The following is an 18,624-nucleotide window of genomic DNA, read 5'->3' on the forward strand; positions in this document are numbered from 1 at the left end:
GGGGAGGATGTCTATCTTAGGCGCTATTCTGCATTCTCAGCCCTCAGTGGTGGGAGATTTAGCTTCTTCGGTAAATGTTAACTTCATAGCTTTGAAATGAACTGCAGCAGAACTCGTTCTTTGTTTTGTATCATGTTTCTCACCACTAAGAATTACTGTTTCTGGTGTGATAAGATCTATGTAGTTCTCTCTGGTTCAGGCCACAGCATGTTTAGAGGCCAGAGTCTTGCTGTTTCAGTTTTATATTTGTATTAAGTTAAAAACCTATCAGCCCACTTTTGCTGTGGATCACGTGCATATTGATTCTTGAAGGAGCACATTTCCATGTTGTTAGGTTTCTTTGGATAATAGACACAAGCATCCTAAATCAAATAATCTGATAAAAAATAAGCATGAGGCAGTACTGAATTGGTCTAGATTTTTAAACTTATTTTATTCTCTTTCATCTACAACTTCCTCAAGAGGGGCAGCAGATGGGGAGGTGCTGATCTCCTTTCTCTGGTGACCAGCAACAGGGCACAAGGAAATTATCTATGAAATAGAATGAAGCTACATCAGAAGTTCAGATTGGACATTTGGAAAAGGTTCTTCACTGGGAGGGTGGCCAGTCACTGAAACAGGCTCCCCAGGGAAGTGATCACAGCACTAAGCCTGTTAGAGTTCAAAGAGCTTCTGCATGATGCTCTTAGTCATATGATCTAGTTCTAGGTAGTCCTACAAGGAGCAGGGAGTTGGACTTTATGATCCTTTTGGGTCCTTTCCAACTTGAGATATTCTATGATTCTATTTTGGGGTTTTGTTAAACATCCATTACATTGTTGTAAAGGAGCCTGTAATGCAAGGCTGCTATGAAGAATAGGCTGTATGACTTTGTGGGAGAGAAATGCTATTGTGAATAAGACCATGTAAGAGCTTAGGTGGGACTAGGGTTTTTCAAACTTGATTAATAAATATCAAGCACTTTCAATTTTGTAAATGTTTATTCCTTCTAGTTTGAAGAAATGTTTCTTGTGTGATTAATTCTAGAAATTAATTAGTTGTGGGAATTAGTAGCTGCTTAGATTTGCATCAAATGGCACATGTATGCATCAAATGGGACATGTATGAAATGGGAGAATGAGAGGGTCAGAATGATACTGACAGTTTTTCTTATAGAAGTATTAAATATTTTCTGCAGAAAATAGCTGGAGTCTGTATTTTGCTAAGGTACCCAAATATTTTTTTAATGTAGGTATTATTGTAGCACAGGGGGCTATTGTGTAGTTCACATTGGGGTTACGTTCTGTCACACTTTTTTCTCTCTATGCTTCTGTCCCTGGTAGAGAATATAAACAAGATGGGGTTTAGGATTTTTTTTGAAAAGCACAGCTTTGTTTTAGTTAAAGCCTTCTTGTGTAAAGGTAATGTTTACCTGCGTGGATTGCCTTGAAGTATATTCTTTGTGATTCAAATAGAATTAACAAGCCAAAGTTGGGATTCCCTTTGGGATTTTTCCCTTACCCCTATGTCTGAATTCCACATATCATACCAACTCTTGAATTAACGTGAGGAGAGACAGGCAGAACTGAATTCCTAGCTCTGACTTATCTTCGGTCATGCTACTTATCTTGCTTGGTGGGAGGCACCCTACCCTTTTGGTACCAACTCAACTGTTTACACATCAAACATATTACAATAAGTGTATATGAAAGACTTGCTAAAAGGATTTCAGGTAGACAGTTTCCCAAGGCTTGGGTGGCAGGGTGGATAGGTGTGGTGGCGTGTTTTGAGCAAAGCCTGCATTTCTCGTAGTACTAATTATTGGAAGTGTTCATTTGTTAGTCTCAGACAACCTCCAGGGTAACTCTGCCTTTGCTTGTTGTAGAGATATTGCTGGCTCTATATTCTTGAAAATGTTGTTTTCTGACTGTTTTTTCTGACTGTCTTTGTACAATCTGAGTGATTTCTTCCCCATGCCCACATACTTATTCTCTCCTAGTGCAAAGGCCACAACTCAGTTGTAGAACTGTGGACTTGGGATTTTAGCATTGTTGTAATTGCTAAAAGTCACAAAGATTTTTTAAGATCTTTATCTATAGGTGTTCCACTGCTCTCTCATGCATTTGAACAGATGTCTGATGTGATTTTTGGAATAACTCCTCTGATTCAGCTGTGCCTCAGGCAGTTAGCAACTGTCTTCACTTGCCACAGTTCCTTGGAAGTAAGGAGCCATCACCTAGTTGAAACATCTTGTGTATAGAAAGAGAACACATTTTTTGTTGGAGTGCATTGTTCAGTTATGTCAGTATCATTTTACCCTCATATATTCCAGCTCTCATCAGAAAGTTCATCCTTCTAGGAGATGAGAGGAAATTCAGCATCACTAATTAGAATTTCCTCCAAGCTGACTTCAGTACAAAAACTGCTGGGAACCCAACTCATCAAATGGTTTTGACAGTGTGGGTGGCTCTGTGTGATACAGAGGCTTTTTTCAAGTTCCTTGACTTTTCTCAAGGAAATAGTTAATTCAAAGTGGGATTGAGGACTGATATCCCATTAAGTTACTAAGTGATTCAATTTGTTTTTTGGATTAGTTAAGTCCTTTCTTCTTTGTTGAGAAAAGTAATTAAAAATATGCACACAATGAAACTCTGGGCATGGGATTTTTTGCATGTTGTGTGTTTTTTTTAGCATTAACAAAATTGATATTCCCTATGAAAAACACTGAGCTGCCATGGTCTAAAAGTGCCTACATAATTGGTAGCAAAATCTGAAAAGGCAGCTCGTCAACACTAGCAGCTGACCAAAAACTTTGTATGCATTTGGACACTACACATGGCACTATTCCCACTGACACAACTAACGGTGAATAGCGTCATGTATAGTGTCCAAACTATTAATGGAATTGACTCAGATAGGCTGTGCAGAGGTTAAGCTTATTTTTGGATATGCTATTTTATGTATTTACTGCATTTCAAATTAATTTGACTTTTTGTTCAGAAAGAGCATCGGCTAACATCTCAATTTTTATCTCTGTAAACCTGAGTTTACAAAATCCCTGTGCCTAGTGGACAACAGCCTAAAGACTCGACCAGGAAGGAGAAGTTTTCTCCTGTAAAGAAGCCATAGCAGGAAGCCCTAAACCAGAGTTAGATGCTTATAAAGGCTGCAAAGAGCAATTTGCCTTGGAATAACAACTAAGAGTAAAATAGTACAAGTGCAGCCTGGAGATGAGGCAATTTCCCTTTCTAGGTTCAAAGTTAGCAGAGTTACATGCTTCCAATAATACTGGCTTCCTTTGAGTTGTCTTCAGAGGTACTTGGATTTCCACAACTCAAAATAATATATTAAAACGGAACAAAACACAACAACAAACCACAACAAACCAACAGTAAAAAACCCCACAGATTTACAGAGATGAGAACAAAAATCTGCTCTCAATTTTAAGTCTTCTGTGTTCAAAGTTGCTCTTTTTTGAATAACGACTTGTGTTTCTGTAGGTTTTGGGTTGACTTCATGCTGTGGATTTGCATACCAATATCCAAATGTAGATGACTGGGTTTCTTGTAGTTTTTGCCTGACTTCTTAGCTGTCTTGGAATAAACATACAGATTCAATGCAAGTTTCCATAGAGTTTTTCAAAAGTACTGATATTTAAAATGACATTTGTCATTTCCCTCCCCCCCCACCTCAAATTACTGTGATTTAAATATATAAATATAAATATGTAGTTTTGGAAATGTATGCTTCATGAATTCAAGAATGATTTCTTACTATAGCCCATTTCTCAATTAAATCAAAAACCTTGAAAATACTGTAAATATCTTAGCTTTATGTAGTGATAGAAATGTCAGAGATTATCCTCTGAAATAAAATTGTTGGGCTATTTTCATTTCAGAGCAGGTGCTATCTTCTGTGACATTCCTTTTTCATATTTGAGTTCTTGAAGACAGAATTTAGTTGTAACTTTAGTATGGTCATGAGGCTTTTCCTGTGCACAGGCTGTCGTCAACAGTTAACATTAGCAGGTTATTGTAGGTGAAACAAGGAAACGCAAGCTGGTTCTAACATGGATAAGAATGGGTTTTGTTTGTTTTTAATTTTCAGCTTTATTTTTAAGCACCATTTGACTTCCTTCCAATGCAGTGTTTGGGAAGAAAAATCTGATTGTTCTTATATTTCCATCTGTCTTAGGTAAATCTTAAAACACTTCCAACTCCTTGTTTTCTGTATGCTGAAGGCTGCAGGTTCTGCAGACCTTTCTGCTTTGTTTTCCCTCCCAACCACAGCTAGCACCACATTAGTGCAATATCATCCAGTAAACTTCTTGTTATTCAAGGTGGGGAAGGAGAACAGAGTAGTTAGTTAATTCACAGTACAAAAACCTTCAGGGCTGTGGAAGCACATTAGAGTTGTCCAGTTGTCTCAGCTGCTACCCTGCAGGGCCATGTAGGCCCTGCTGTAGTACTTGCACCCTACCATAACTTGAACTATCTCTGGCATAGCACCAGCTACTCACACCAAGCTTGTTGAGAACGGTACTACGTGAAAGTCGGTAAAATTTCAGGAATCCAAGTGATGAGGAGCATGGTAAAAACGCATGAAGCTAGCGTAAGGCTTCATTGTGCAGAGAGAACCTGTTTTCTCCTTTTCAACTTTGTTTGCATTGCCTTACACCAGTGTATTTTCCTGTTGTCTTCTGCTTCCTTTGCTGTTCTCCAGGTGCCTATGGAAGAATTGTGTAACACAGACAATTTGCATGAACCTTAGTGTCAATAATTGCTACTTTCTCATTTACTGCTACTGCTTTCCTGGGCTCCTTTCCGCCATACTATTGCTTCTTCCAGCAGGATGACCGAAGTGCACGTTGTGAGGCTTTCCTCCTTCATGCTTCTTGGAGTGTTGAGGAAACAGTATCTACTTGTTGGAGTAAGGAGCTCAGGCTCTGACAACAGAAGTCTGCTGGGTTTCAACTAAAGGGGGTGGTTATTGTCTTTATTTTATACCATCCTTCTCCTTCAGGTTCCTTTTCAACTTTCTGCTACTATTTCCTTGAACTCCAGAGATCTTTTTCTTGACATTTCATTGATTTGGCTGCTTTGCTGTCTACCACTGGCTTTATGTGTTGGACGTAGTAAATGGAGGGAGACTGATGGAGACGTGTTCAACATAGTCTGCTGCTTGTCATCTGCTGCTCTACATTGCTTCACTTTTTCTTGGGTTATGCAAAATGCTTACAACGCACGTCTTGCACACTGTTCTAGCAATTCCAGGTACTAGATGAATCCCAAGGCTGAGCTGGCTACCACAGTACCACAATGTTACACATTTGTGAAACCAAAATTACACTAATCTCTTTAAATATAATGCTGAATTGAAAACTTGTTTAGAGTCTTTTCCAACACTGCCCTGTCTTGCTTTTCAGGTTTCTCTTTCCCATTAGATGTTCTTCTTTCACCTTTCTTGACTATGCTAGTTCTTATGTTTATGAATGTTCGTAATCATAATTTAAATGTTCTGTGTTCATACAAGTTTTTTAGCATTTATGTTGCTGCTGTAACATGGATATTTGCAAATCAGCTATGCTTTATTTTTGTGCTGTTTCTGAACTTTTTATTGAAGTGAAAATGAAGACTGAATTACTGTCTGAGGCTTGTAGAAGGTATTTGCCATTGTTTTTTCTTCTTTTTGTGACCATAAAAAACCCCAAACCTACCTTCCACCAAATACTGCAAACATTGTACATAATGGGCAACATATGTATGAAATTTGCATGTGAGACTTTGTCTCCACTTTACCGGTGATCTTCTTTGAAACTGCACTTTTGATGTTCAGGTTCTCATAATGCCAGCATCCTTTATTTCATCTGTTCGTATTCAGCAGAATATTGATTATATCAGAATTAGTTATACCTTTTAAGTAAAAAGGCTTTATTTATTCTTTATTATACCTTGCGTAGATGATTTCACCAAATGTTCAGCCAACACACTATTACTGTTAGTCAGAATGTAAATTAGAGGCTGACGCACTTGCCTCATCAGCTTACAAATTAAGCAGTTAATCAATTTTGGTGTGATATTCCCCCATGGGTTTTGTGTTGCTGACTCACATATGCTCAATATCTTCTCCTTTCAACAACAAGCAACAGTGCAAATGAAGCTTGCTCCCAGCTGAGGATTCGCTGGTCATGGCTTTCCAAATTCATCAGTCAGTGTATCCTCCTGACAGATATTATTGTCTTATTGCTCCTGGTTACCTCTTTCCTGAGCATTACTTGAATACAAAATGGGCAATTTTGTATGCATGCTTAAAAGCTAATAGTGAGGACAGTGCTACAGGATTATTCCTTATGTTACTGAAGGGGTAAACTGAATGTGTAACTTCTGCTTATTTATAAATATTACATACAGCATTTTAATTAAAAATCATATACTTCTATAACATCTGTTCAATTGATCTGCAATATTAAATTGGTTATTAAGAAAATAATTTTACAGTTCAAATCTGAAGGTAAGCTTGAGGGGAAAGAGGACAATTTGATCAGTGAACAGAAGTTTAAACAATTTTTGATGTCACGGGTATCCTACTTAGGGTTTTGTCTGTTTATACAGTGATTAAAGCAAGTAGAAACAAGATTTTATTCCTAACATTCACTCTAATCTTTAGTCACTTTATACCTGTTGTATTTTGGGACAGATACCGCTGTTTCCTAGTGCAAGCCTCCATGTACTCTTTTTTTTCCTTAAATGTTAATAAATAATTTTGAATTGTCTGTGACATATTTGTGCATTTTTCCACCTACTAGTTGTTCTTATTTTGTTTTTTACTGGAAAAGCATAATGACTTTTGACAAAGTTTTGTGAAACTGGTTAAAGAGTGAGGCCTCACCCATGCTGTATAGCTACCATTAAACTTTGCCTTCTTCGTGTTGATTGTTGTCTGTGTGGTCATTTGATCTTCAGACCTGTCAACAAAATCTTGAGTATGTCATTGCCCAAGAGGGAGAACCAAACCTCCCCCTTTCCTTTGTGATAACAAATATTATATTTCTTTTGCTATGGCTCCAACAATCTTGGCAAAATGGGAGTCCAGCCAGGCTTTATCAAGCACCATATTGTACATAATTAGGTCAGGGTGTGGGCTTTTTGTTTTGGGGTTTTGTTTGGTTGTTTGTGTGGGTTTTTGGTTGTATTTTGTTTTGGGGTTTTTTTTTAGGGGGGGAGTGTTGTTTTGGTTTCAAAAAGTCATCAGTTCCTCAAGACCCCTGTAGGCATCTGCCAGTTCCTTAGTATCTACATAACATGTAAGTAAATAAAGGACCACAAAATGAGCCACATCACCTATTTCATAGCCTGCTTCTGAAAGAACATGAATCTGGCTCCATGCAAAGTATCTGACAGAATGTTGTCAAATCCTCCTGCTGTTTCTTAGTCCAGAAAAATAAGCCAGCGTTGCTTCAGTCTGTCTCCAGAAGGGAAAAAGCAAGGGACAGTGGAATTGTGAATTCCTGTAGATACCTAGTGGATACAGAAGCAATATTTATGTAGGAAATAAATAATACAGGGAGAAAGTGAAGTTTCTGCTGTTATTTTGAGGATGGGAAGTTAGGTTATTCTTGTGCTTCCTCTTGCGGTGTACAGCTAGATGAGGAATCTCTCTGTCTCCCCTGTCAATAAAGGAACCCCCCACCATGTGGCACAAAAAATACCCTTTTAGAGGGAGTGGAGTGGAAATACATAATTTTCAGTTTTCTCAGATAATGGTATTTTTATATGCAAAGCTTGCATTTGGGAATACAATATTTAGAGTCATAGTGCAGATAAAACAGAATAGTTGTTTGAAAGAGTCCTTTAAAAGTCATCTAGTCCAACGCCCCTGCAATGAGCAGGGACATCTTCAGCTAGACCAGGTTTCTCAGAGCCCCGTCCAACCTGACCTTGAATGTCTCTAGGGATGGGGTATCTACCACCTCTCTGGGCAACCTGTTCATAAAAAACCATCCTCATAGCAAAAATATTTCTTCCTAATTTGTTCCTAAATAGCAACACCAGGATAAAAATAAACCAGATAGGAAAATCATAGAGTCGTCCTAGGTATTATGTAAAACTTTCAAAGTAAACAGTGAAAAGGGTCACTTTGGCATTCTCACTCCTGCACCAGGGTACAATGAAAACTTGATTTTGAAACCAATTATGTATTTAGAGTTGAAGGGAGACTGAGGTAGTAACAATATTACTTTTACTGGGTCATGGAGTTCAGCTTTGAATCGTCCCCAATTTAATAGTAACTCCTGTGTGCACGAAAACACGCACACGCTGTTTTCAGGTGACCATCAAATCTTTCTGAAGCAATTCTGAATCTGAAAATATGTATGAAAACTTTTTTTTTTTAACTAATTTCTTTTTGCTTTCAGACATTCATTCATTTCATGTCTGAAAACATCTCATGTTTTCTCAGTTGACTTAGCTAAGGGATTTCTCTTCTAATCTGTTTGAAATATGAGCTTTTTTTTTTCTTTTCCCCTGTTTAGTAGTAAGAATGAATTGGAGTTGTTCCTCCAAATTCTGAGATGGGCAAAAGAGAAGGAAAGGGGAGTAAGGAATGCATGCAAAGTTAAGGAAGAGGAGAGAGAGAAAGAGGAGCACAGATTTTTCTCTGTAATCTAGAAGTTGTATACTGCTTGCCTTTCCTCTGTAATGGTTTTTTATCTCTGTAATATATTTTATCTCCACAATGTTTTTTTTTCTCCAGCATGCACAGGTCTTATTTTCATTGTCTTGATTACTTTGCTGGGAGTCCTGCACGGTCAGGCATGTAATTGTCTATTTTACCACAGTTAAAATGAAGTTATTCTTCAACTTTACTCTTATTGAACCATAAGAAGAATTAAATACCATGCAATGTATATCTTGGGTAGACCAGGTAGGTGACCCTCCCCAAAGTCAAGACATCTAGACTTACAAAATATCTTAAGTGAAAACCTACATACAGAAGTGTTCACCTGATTATGGAAATGGGCATGCACTATGTTTTGCAATATTAATTATAATGTTATTAATTAGAATGTTATACTTGCTGCATTTTCACCAAAGCCAAATGTTGCTCCAAGCTTTCACAGGGGAAAGAGACTCAGCTGGCAAAATCTCTCTTGTTCTGGGAATCTTCCTTCTCACTTGGACAACATACTAGAGGAATATAATTCACTTTAAAAAGTAGAGGTGTAACTCCTGTTCTAGTCAGTGGAGCCTGGACAGAAACTTGGATGACTTGCTGCTATGTGTTTCACTTAGTCTGAGCAGAATTACTCTCCAAGGTTCATTGATTTGATCTCAAAATGTGTTTAGTCCTCACCTTCATCGCTTTGGATGGGAATGTTGCCCGAAGTGAGGAGGTGAATGAATGTTCAGGGAACACCTATTAAAAAACTGGTCACTCTTGACTGAAAGTTGTTTCTCTATATGCCATCTTTTCTATGCTTCTGTGAATTTAAGAACAGTGGCATTTTATTGAAATACTGTCACTTGTTCTTTTCAGAGACAAGACATTAGGTTAGATGCATCTTTGTTCTGACAATATATTAATGTACTACTGGGACAACTTGTCGCTGATAAACTTGGAAATGGTGGGTGTTGATATGTCCAGACAAGAAAACAAGAATAATTAAAGTGATACTTTTGAAGAGTTTTAGTAAATGTAAGAATCAAGACTAACTCATGTCTTTTTATCTGCACTAAGTCTCTTTTTGCAAATCTACAGGTGAAAGGTCACTATCCATACATATATACTTTTGCAGAAGATTAATATCTTATAATACTTGATTCTGTTCAGTAGTTGATTAATGACAGCAGATCTCTTCTGCAGAATTTATGATCTCATGGATCTGGGGGATAAATTTCAAGATTGTTTTTGTGTTTGCTACTGTAGTCTACAGTTTTATAAAGCAAACGTGATCTATCCCTAATCCCTGCTTTTTCCTCAGTTGAAATCTACGGAGATGCTTATGTTGGATTATATTGGAGAGAAAATATTGATAAACCCTTGAACAAGAAGTAGATTTTTAAAGGAAATTTCTTGATCTGAAACAGAGTTTTCTTCACTTTCAGAGCATACTGCAAGTTTAGCTCTGTAAAAGGAATCTCTTAAGAGATGTTAACCTTTTAGTGTTCATGGGCCAACAGCTGCCAGTTGGAAGGACAGCGGAGTTGATGGTGCTGCAGAGAAGAGCAATTAGGGTGATCAGAGTGATGGAGCAACTACCTTGAGGGGAGACTAAGGTGGCTGGGACTCATGAAGAAGTGGAGAAGGCTGTGAGGCTGTGGCTATTTATATAAGCATAAAGGTACAGGATAAGTCGAATGTAGTAGTTGTTCACCAGAATTCATGAGACTTTAACTGGCAGGCATTCACTGCAACTAGTAGATTAATTTAAAATACATCAAGCATTTAAGTAACAGGTAATGAACTGCTGCTGCAGGAGTTTTGGAGGCAAAGGATATCGGCAGGTTTGAACAGGTATTACACAAATTCATGTGCAACAAGCCTGTAATAAATAAACAGTGACAGGAACAACTGAGTAGGTATCTCCAACATCCTTGCTGTTACCATTGTGGATTCTAGGAAGTACAAGGGGAACAGATTGTGGGAAAGAACTGGGCTTGTGTTCTCTTCCTAGGTGGCATCTTCTGTTACAACCATCAGAGACAAAGTGTGGATCTGATGCAGAAGATCATTTCTTATATTTGCTGTTTTGTGGTTTGTTTGCTTTACTCTTTATTTGTAAAAAATTATACTTTTTATATGAGCCATCCTGAACCGACCATAGATATCACTTTTTATTTCTTTTGTGTTTTACAGTGAATAACCCTATACCTTCCAACCTGAAGTCAGAAGCTAAAAAGGCTGCTAAAATATTACGAGAATTTACAGAAATAACCTCTAGAAATGGACCCGATAAAATCATACCTCGTGAGTAATGAAAATGTGTTGATTCAGCTAAAACCTCCAGTACTTCCCTGTGCTGCAATCACATACCTTTTACTAATTCCCTCTATTTTCACTGTCCATAACTTAGAGAAGAATGAAGATCTGGGATGCCATAACTTTTGTGAAAACATTTTGGAAGTAAAGACATTAAATTTGCTGTATTCTAGGCAATCATTTTGCGTGTTTACAACTACACAGTATCCGCACAGGAAGGCTTCCCTCTGGCGTGGATGGGCTGTCTCATGTTTGCCCTGCAAGTGTTCTTAAGGGAGAACCTGGAAGAGTAGCTCTAGTTCTTTAATATCTGTGTTTATTAGAATTAGCTAGATGAAAATAAGTTAAAGGAAATAAATCAAGGTATGTTTCTCCTTGGATACTGATTAAGCACTCTTCTTTGCTGCTTTCCTCTTTATTTTTGCAATTGTTATTCTGTGTTTCTCTTAGTGTCTTCCTTCAACCAGTGTTGCTGGTTGTGGCTTTGAATTATAAATATTATGTTTCAGAAGGTCTGTAATAAGACTTGCAGGATGATGACACTTTATTTGCCACAAACACTGTCTAATGATATAAGCTGATTAGGCGGTTCTATGTCTCTGTGATTTAAATTCAGACTCCTCCAAAAATCTGTGGAGATGTAAACGGCAAGTATTTACTGCCTCTTTATCTTGCTAAGGGTACTCAGACACAATGTTCATGGCAATAAGCAGACTAACTGTGGCTGAGGTAACCAGGATGGGTGAAGCAGGTGTGACAGTGCAGAGATCGGCACAGGCTGGTCTGACCTGAGACTGGCTTTCTGGTTGACTATGGAGTGGCGGCATCTTTATCAGTTCAGCTTTTTTGCCATTTTCTTTAAGCTTTTGCTTTGATTATTTGACTCTTATGTGTTAAAATTGTGAAATGTGGTTTTATTTTCCCCATCTCTTAAAGTTTCTCTTACGAGACCTTGAATAAATTCTTTTGCTATTTCAGCGCATGTAATAGCTAAAGCCAAAGGCCTTGCAGTGCTGTCTGTTATTAAAGCTGGATTTTTGGTGACTGCTCGAGGCGGAAGTGGAATTGTATTAGCTCGTCTTCCTAACGGAAGTAAGTGGATGTTTTCCTTTTGTATTTCCTGTGAGAATTTGAAGGAAAAAGGTTTTTTTCTTCATTAATTCTTTTCATAGTATAAAACATGAGATATGTAAGGAGCCAATCCAGCAGGTGAAGATATTTGGTTTGAAAGCTGTCTTCAAAATGTTGTGCCTGTATTGTACCTGATTTAAATAATGCTTTCAGTATCTTTGTTGAAAAGGATGAAATATGAAAGCATATAGTTTAAAACTCACTAGAAGAATGAATAATAACCAGTTAAGGAGAACTGTATGATAAATAGTTTTAACAAATGTTTGTTTATATGAGAGTTTGTATTAAGTTCTTTCCTATGGGATAAACCAGTATGGTTTGATTGCATTGTACTGGTTTTGAACATAGCTTTAAATAGAGAATTTGTTGGTGTTTTTTAACTCTAATGTTAAGTATTTCTTGTAACATGTGGTAAAACTTCTGTAAATTTGTCTTGTTTTGCATGACAGCCTGGTCTGCTCCTTCTGCAATAGGAATTGCTGGCCTTGGTGGTGGATTTGAAATTGGAATTGAGGTATAACTTTGCATTCAAAGTACTTGTTGGTAATTTTTTTGCAAGGAATTAAAATGCATTGATGAAGACCTGAATGTTAGTGAAACAGTAGAATCAAATTTTCTGTATAAAAAAGCTATTATAAAATTCAGTTTTACAAGACAAACAAAATAGGGGGTTTGATCCTATCAGTCTCATTGCTTGGAGAGATGTAAATGAAAAGAAGTGACATAACACCTATTTCCACAATTTCTCACTTCTAGCAGACTTATTTTTTTCCCTTATGGAAAGCTTCCAGTCAGTGTTCACATATAAGCCAATTTGAGTTAATGAATAGTATCCTATACTTAGTACTGTATCAAGTGTTTTCTTGAAGAGCACAAGGACTCCATCTGGCAAGAAACAGTGAAAGGAGTTGCAAGTGGAGGGAAATGAAGCCCAGCTAAGGCTACTGTACTTCAGGCATGTCCCACTCAAACTTGTGATTACTGACTTCACCCTTCGGTTTGGGAGCACCAAAACTGATAGTACCTCCTCTGAAGGAATCAGAAATACAGAAAATGAGCCAGTTTCCAGCCAGCAGAAATGGTGAAGTAAGGGGTTCACACCATGTTCAGAGAAATGCTGTTGATCTGAACCCTGACAGCTCTCCCCCTCTGCTTTCCATCTCTTCTTCCTCACAGCTCCTTCACCCTTGTTTCTTTCTGTCTTCCCTTTTCTTTCCCACCCTAGCCTCCAGTGCTGTCCTTCTATTTTGTTTCTCTTTAGCTTCTGTTCTGCTGATTCCCAAAGAATCCCAACAAGATCTCTGGCTATGGGCATTCTGCTCTTCAGAAGAATTGATGCACAGCTGATCTGGGTGGTACGCAGCAGCCACCAGTGTGTCTCCTACAAGTAGCCAGCTACCCCTGCCCTGACAGCCAGTCAGCCAGCACTCACATCATGAGCAACAGATCAATATTTTATTGCATCCTCATTTTTCACTGTGTGATCTTGGGTATTATTAGTGTGCCCTTTTTAAAGGGTATTGTGAAATACAAAATTATTATTCTTTTTCAAGGTTTTTCTTTTGCTTTCGTTAACATAGGAATGTATTAGAAAATGTTGATTTTGTGTCCCAGAGTTTGTGTTTGGGTTTTGGTTGTTTTTTTTTTTTCTTTTATGACAGTGAAACAGACTCTTCACATGTTTTCATTAATTGATGAAACTTTTCCTTTAATCATTTCCATCTGATATTTTAGATAATGTAGCCATTTACTATTGATACTTACCAAAATAATTTCAATACAGAAGCTGTTTCTGAGAGGGTGTTTGTTCTGAGCAATATACGTGCTTCATTTGAAATTCTAGACAGCCTTCAAAATACTGTCCTTACTGGAATTATTGTAACACATCTTATTTCATTTTTCTAGAGAAGAGATGCTATTCAGAAGTACCTAAGTGGTTTGGGAGCCCAGAGTCCAATTTCAGCTTTCTTTTAGTCGCATATAAACTTAAGCCATGTAGAAATTTGTTGAATTTTATTCCTGTAGGAGACATTTTAGTTGGCATCATTTTAGTGGTACCTATGGGTACTTTTAAGCAACAAGAAGGAAATCACAGACTTCGGAAGTCATACTAAACAACTTGGTACCTCAATTAAAGACTAATCTTCCAAGTCATCTAAATGCTTTCCTTGAAGGTTTTCTCACTATGGATTCATTTAACTTTAGCTGTGGGGTGATCCTCTTAACACGTAAAAGGAGGTAGCAGCATCCTGAATTACATTCTCTCTCCATCTCTGGATGATTCAGAAACTACTCATGTCAGCCATCATTTGTTTGGGATGGGGTGGACATTACAGGGGGACTAATAACAAGGGCCTCTCTTAAGCTCTGTGAAATACTTCTGGGCCAGCCTTGTTTTGCAAATAATCTGGTATTTCCTCTTGTATTCCCTGCTGCCACTGTTTGGAATTTGGGGTAAGTTGAAAGTTTTTTCTGAACCTGTCTTTCAGTCAAGTCCATCAGATGAAAGATCAGGGACGGTAGTCAAGATATCTGTTGAAAAGATAATCCATCACAGTAAGCTGGAAAAGTGTTATCTATTCTGTCGAACAGGCTGGTACTGCTGTAGTAATTCTTTTTTTAATACATATAGTAAGTTTACTGAGCTTTCAAGTAAGATTTATTAGGATCGTGCTTGTGTTTGAAAGACTTTTTCTTTCATTAAAATGCTTTCTAGTTTGGGAAAGGAGTTGTAGAAGACTTGTGTTGAAATTTGTTACATCAAATAGAGTTATAGTTTTACAGTACTGATGGTAATAAGCATCAACTTAAATAGCAGTGTCAGTTCTTTGATAAGTACATTTTATGTCACAATCCAGACAAACAAAGTATTTTAAAAATAGTGATTTTTTTTTTTCCATTTTGTATTTGAATCTTTCAAAAATACTTTGTTAGCTCTTCAGTTATTTGCTTCAATAATGGGAAAACCTGTACTTTTTTTCTGTTATTCTTTGGACAATAATTTTTGTTTTGTCTTACCGTCATTAATTCTCTTGTAGAAGGATCTGAAAATGCCTTCATAGTTGTTTGCAAAACCATTGATAATAAAAAATTGGTTAACTACGAAATTTTGAATTAAAATAAGGTTTCTTTTACAGCTTTTGTTTATCACACACTGACCATATCACTAATTAAAAAAAAAAATCAGTCAAATTTGATTTAAAAAGTAGGTGAAAGGATTTTTGCTTTCAAAATACCTTGCAGAAAAATAATCAAGCTTGTTATGAAAGCCATTTCAGAAGAATCTTTTACAAGGAAGGAAGCAATTCTCTGAGAGAATGAGAGATTCTCTCTTGAATTAAAATCTTGATAAATCTGGAGCTAGTTTTCATTTGGGGAAGGGAAAATCTTTGATACTTCCACCTGTTTTCCTACAAAACAGAAGATGCTTCTCCCATGTTTTTTTTTAACTTTCTTCTTAAAAAGCACAGTACTTTTATTTGCTATTTTATAGGTTTCAGACTTGGTGATAATATTGAATCATGAAAGAGCAGTAGAAGCTTTTGCCAAAGGAGGGAATCTTACACTTGGAGGAAATCTTACTGTGGCAATTGGACCTCTGGGGAGGTGAGTAAAATACTTTCCTAGCATGGGGTAGATTTAAATATAGTGTAGAATTAAATATGGATGATAGTTTCTAAAGCTATATATAAACATTGGCGTGGCTTTATTTGATATGTTACAAAACAAGCTGGGCAGCCTGTAGGTTGACTGGCCCATATTGTTATTGTAGTGTTACGCTTTTTCAGTCATCTGTTGTTCTTTTCTTATTAATACTTATTTATTTCCCGATAAAGGCATTTCTTGGTAGAAGGAAAGTGTTCTGAGATACATGGTCTCTTTGCAGGAGATTGCTTGCCTAGCCTCAATGAAGAGCTCAGGTGCTACTGTGCCTGATTGAACTATTATTTTCATTAACCTTTAGGTCTGTGCTTTCTGTCACCACAGATCTGCCAGATAGTAAATAAAAAATACTCCAAATAATTACTTTTAAGCCTTAAGTGGTTAAGTGAGCTCACTTTGAAGGATGAGATGGTATAATTGCAGAATAATTTAACTTGGAAGGGACCATACAAGATCTCTACTCCAACCTCCTCCTCCAAGCAAGGTCTGTTATGACTTCAGATCATGTTGCTCAGGCTGTTATTCCAGTTGGGTCTTGAAAACCTCCAAAGATGGAGACTGTCTATGCTCTCTGGGCAACCTGCTGTACTGTTCTGCAGTCCTCATGGTAAAAAGTTTTGCCCCACACCCAGTCAAAACATTTCTTGTTTCAGTTTATGTCCATGGCTTTCTATCCTTCCACCACACACCACTATAAAGAGCTTGCCTTCATATTCTTGATTGTCTCTTCATAGATATTTGAAGGCTGCTGTTGGGTGCCCCCTAAGTCTTCTCTTCTCCAGGCTTACCAAGGCCAGTTACCTCAGACTCTGCTCATGGGGCACATGGCTCCTGATGCCCTTTTTGTGATGATGAAGGTTTTACTGATGATTTATCATCTTTTCTGACAAAATATAAGGCTAAGATGAGACCTATTTCATGCATGAGAGAGATCTGTGGATTGGAGGAGGGCAGTGAATGTCGTCTGCCTTGCAAAGTCATTCAGTGTGCTGTCCTGCAACACCTGTGTCTGAGCCGGGACATTGTGACCTAGGTGTCAAGGCAGGGAAGACTAGCAAATAGGTGAAAAACAAGATCATCAGGGTTGAAGAATAGTCATCAAAGATTCATGTTGTACTTCGAAGACAGGTTTCTGTGGAATTCCTTAGGAGATTGTTCTGAGACCTCTCCTGCTAGATATTTTTATCAGTGACCTGGAGGAGTAGATGCAAAAGGCAGTGAGCTGAGCCTTCAGTGCATCCTTACAGCAAAGGCAGCAAACAGTGCAGGGGACTGCATCAACAGAGCTGTAACCAGTAGACAAGGGAAGTTATTGTTCCCCTATACTTGGCACTTAATAGGCTATGCCTAGAATATTGTGTCTGGTTTTGGCCCTGCAGTACATAGAAGATGTTGACAAGCTTAAACGCATGCAGTAAATGACTACCAAGATGGCCAGGGATGTGGAGCATATGAACGATGAGGTTGTGGAAGCTCGGCTTATTTAACCTGGAGAAGTACTTGAGGTCTTCTGAGAGGCTGCGTTCCCAATAGTGGATCACCAAGAAGAGAGACTCCAATTCTTTACTGAGTGTGTGGCAAGACAGTGAGATATAGTAGTCATAAATTGTTTTGAAACAAGGAAGGTTGTGACTGGATATAATAAAAAGAGATTTTCAACATGACTATAATTGATCATTGGCACAGGTTGCTCAGAGTGTCTGTGGAATCTATATCCTTGGAAGTCTTACAAAACTGACTAGACAAAGCCCAGAGCACCCTGATCTCAATTTGATGTATCCATTTTGAACAGTGTGTTGGACTGACTGGCTGTCTGAGGTATCTCCAAGCCTAAAATATTATGTGATCCTGTGTACCACAAAAATTATAATAATCCAACTCTGCCGAGGTTCAACAAGGCTTTAATTAAATATTTTGTGCTGTTTTGGGCAGCATAAAATCAGGGAGAATTTGGATATATAGAGTTCCACATCACCACAAACATAATCTGATAATTTTAAAACATTATTAAAATATGGATTACTCATTTTCAGACTTCTGAATGCAAGATGAAGTCTAATGTGAAGCGTTCACGAGGCAACATTATTCTATGCTTCAGAGGAAAACTTAGCAGACAACTTAACTACTTTGTACTTGGTCCTGTCTGAAATAAGAAGTGGAAATGGATTTCAAGCCTGTCCCACTTTTATATATTTGATAGGGTCTATAAGAGCAGAGGGAAGTTAAATTCTTGATGACTTTTGGTAGGATTAAAATAAAAAGATATTTGCTGTTCGTGTTGCAAAGCCATATTGAAGAACGTCAACCAAAACTTTTTTCCTTCTAGAAATTTAGAAGGGGATGTTGCCCTGAGAAGCTCTGCTGCTGTCTACACATACTGCAAATCTCGGGGACTGTTTGCAGGGGTATCTCTTGAAGGAACCTGTTTAATTGAAAGGAAAGAAACAAATCGCAAGTAAGTTATCTTCAAATCTAGAAGATTCAGAGAAAGTATAGTGACAAAACGAACTAGGACACATTCAGTTTAGAAAAAGTGTTTGTTTTGAGAACATACTGTGCTGAGTTTAGAGTTTCTTGAGAGGCAAGGGTTTCTTCAATTTAGACATCTTGCCATAAGTAATTGAGATAATGCTGAATGCTTAAAGATTATGTATCTGTGATGGGTCAACCTGCTCTGTCACTCCTCCTCCTCAGCAGGATGGGAGAGAAAAAACAGGCCGACAAGCTCGTGGGTTGAGGTGAAGGTAGGGAGATTACTTACCAATTACTGTCTCAGGCAAAAAAAACCCTCAGCTTGGGGATATTAGATTAATTTATTGCCAGTTAATAAGAGAGTAGGATAATGCTAAATAAGAACAAATTTAAAAGAAAACA

General features: G+C 37.6%; 1 protein-coding gene across 1 annotated transcript in view; it reads left to right on the forward strand.

The window, feature by feature from the left end:
- The window catches only part of SH3YL1 (SH3 and SYLF domain containing 1), a 46,351-nt gene that overhangs the window by 1,414 nt on the left and 26,313 nt on the right, over nucleotides 1-18,624 (forward strand). Inside the window, exons 2-6 of the mRNA XM_080340986.1 lie at nucleotides 10,834-10,944; nucleotides 11,935-12,048; nucleotides 12,537-12,601; nucleotides 15,581-15,693; nucleotides 18,077-18,205. Of these exons, the coding sequence (XP_080197112.1) occupies nucleotides 10,834-10,944; nucleotides 11,935-12,048; nucleotides 12,537-12,601; nucleotides 15,581-15,693; nucleotides 18,077-18,205 (532 nt within the window). The remainder of the gene's footprint in view (nucleotides 1-10,833; nucleotides 10,945-11,934; nucleotides 12,049-12,536; nucleotides 12,602-15,580; nucleotides 15,694-18,076; nucleotides 18,206-18,624) is intronic.

Source organism: Nesoenas mayeri, assembly GCF_963082525.1.
Source record: "Nesoenas mayeri genome assembly, chromosome: 3".
Taxonomy (NCBI): Eukaryota; Metazoa; Chordata; class Aves; order Columbiformes; family Columbidae; genus Nesoenas; species Nesoenas mayeri.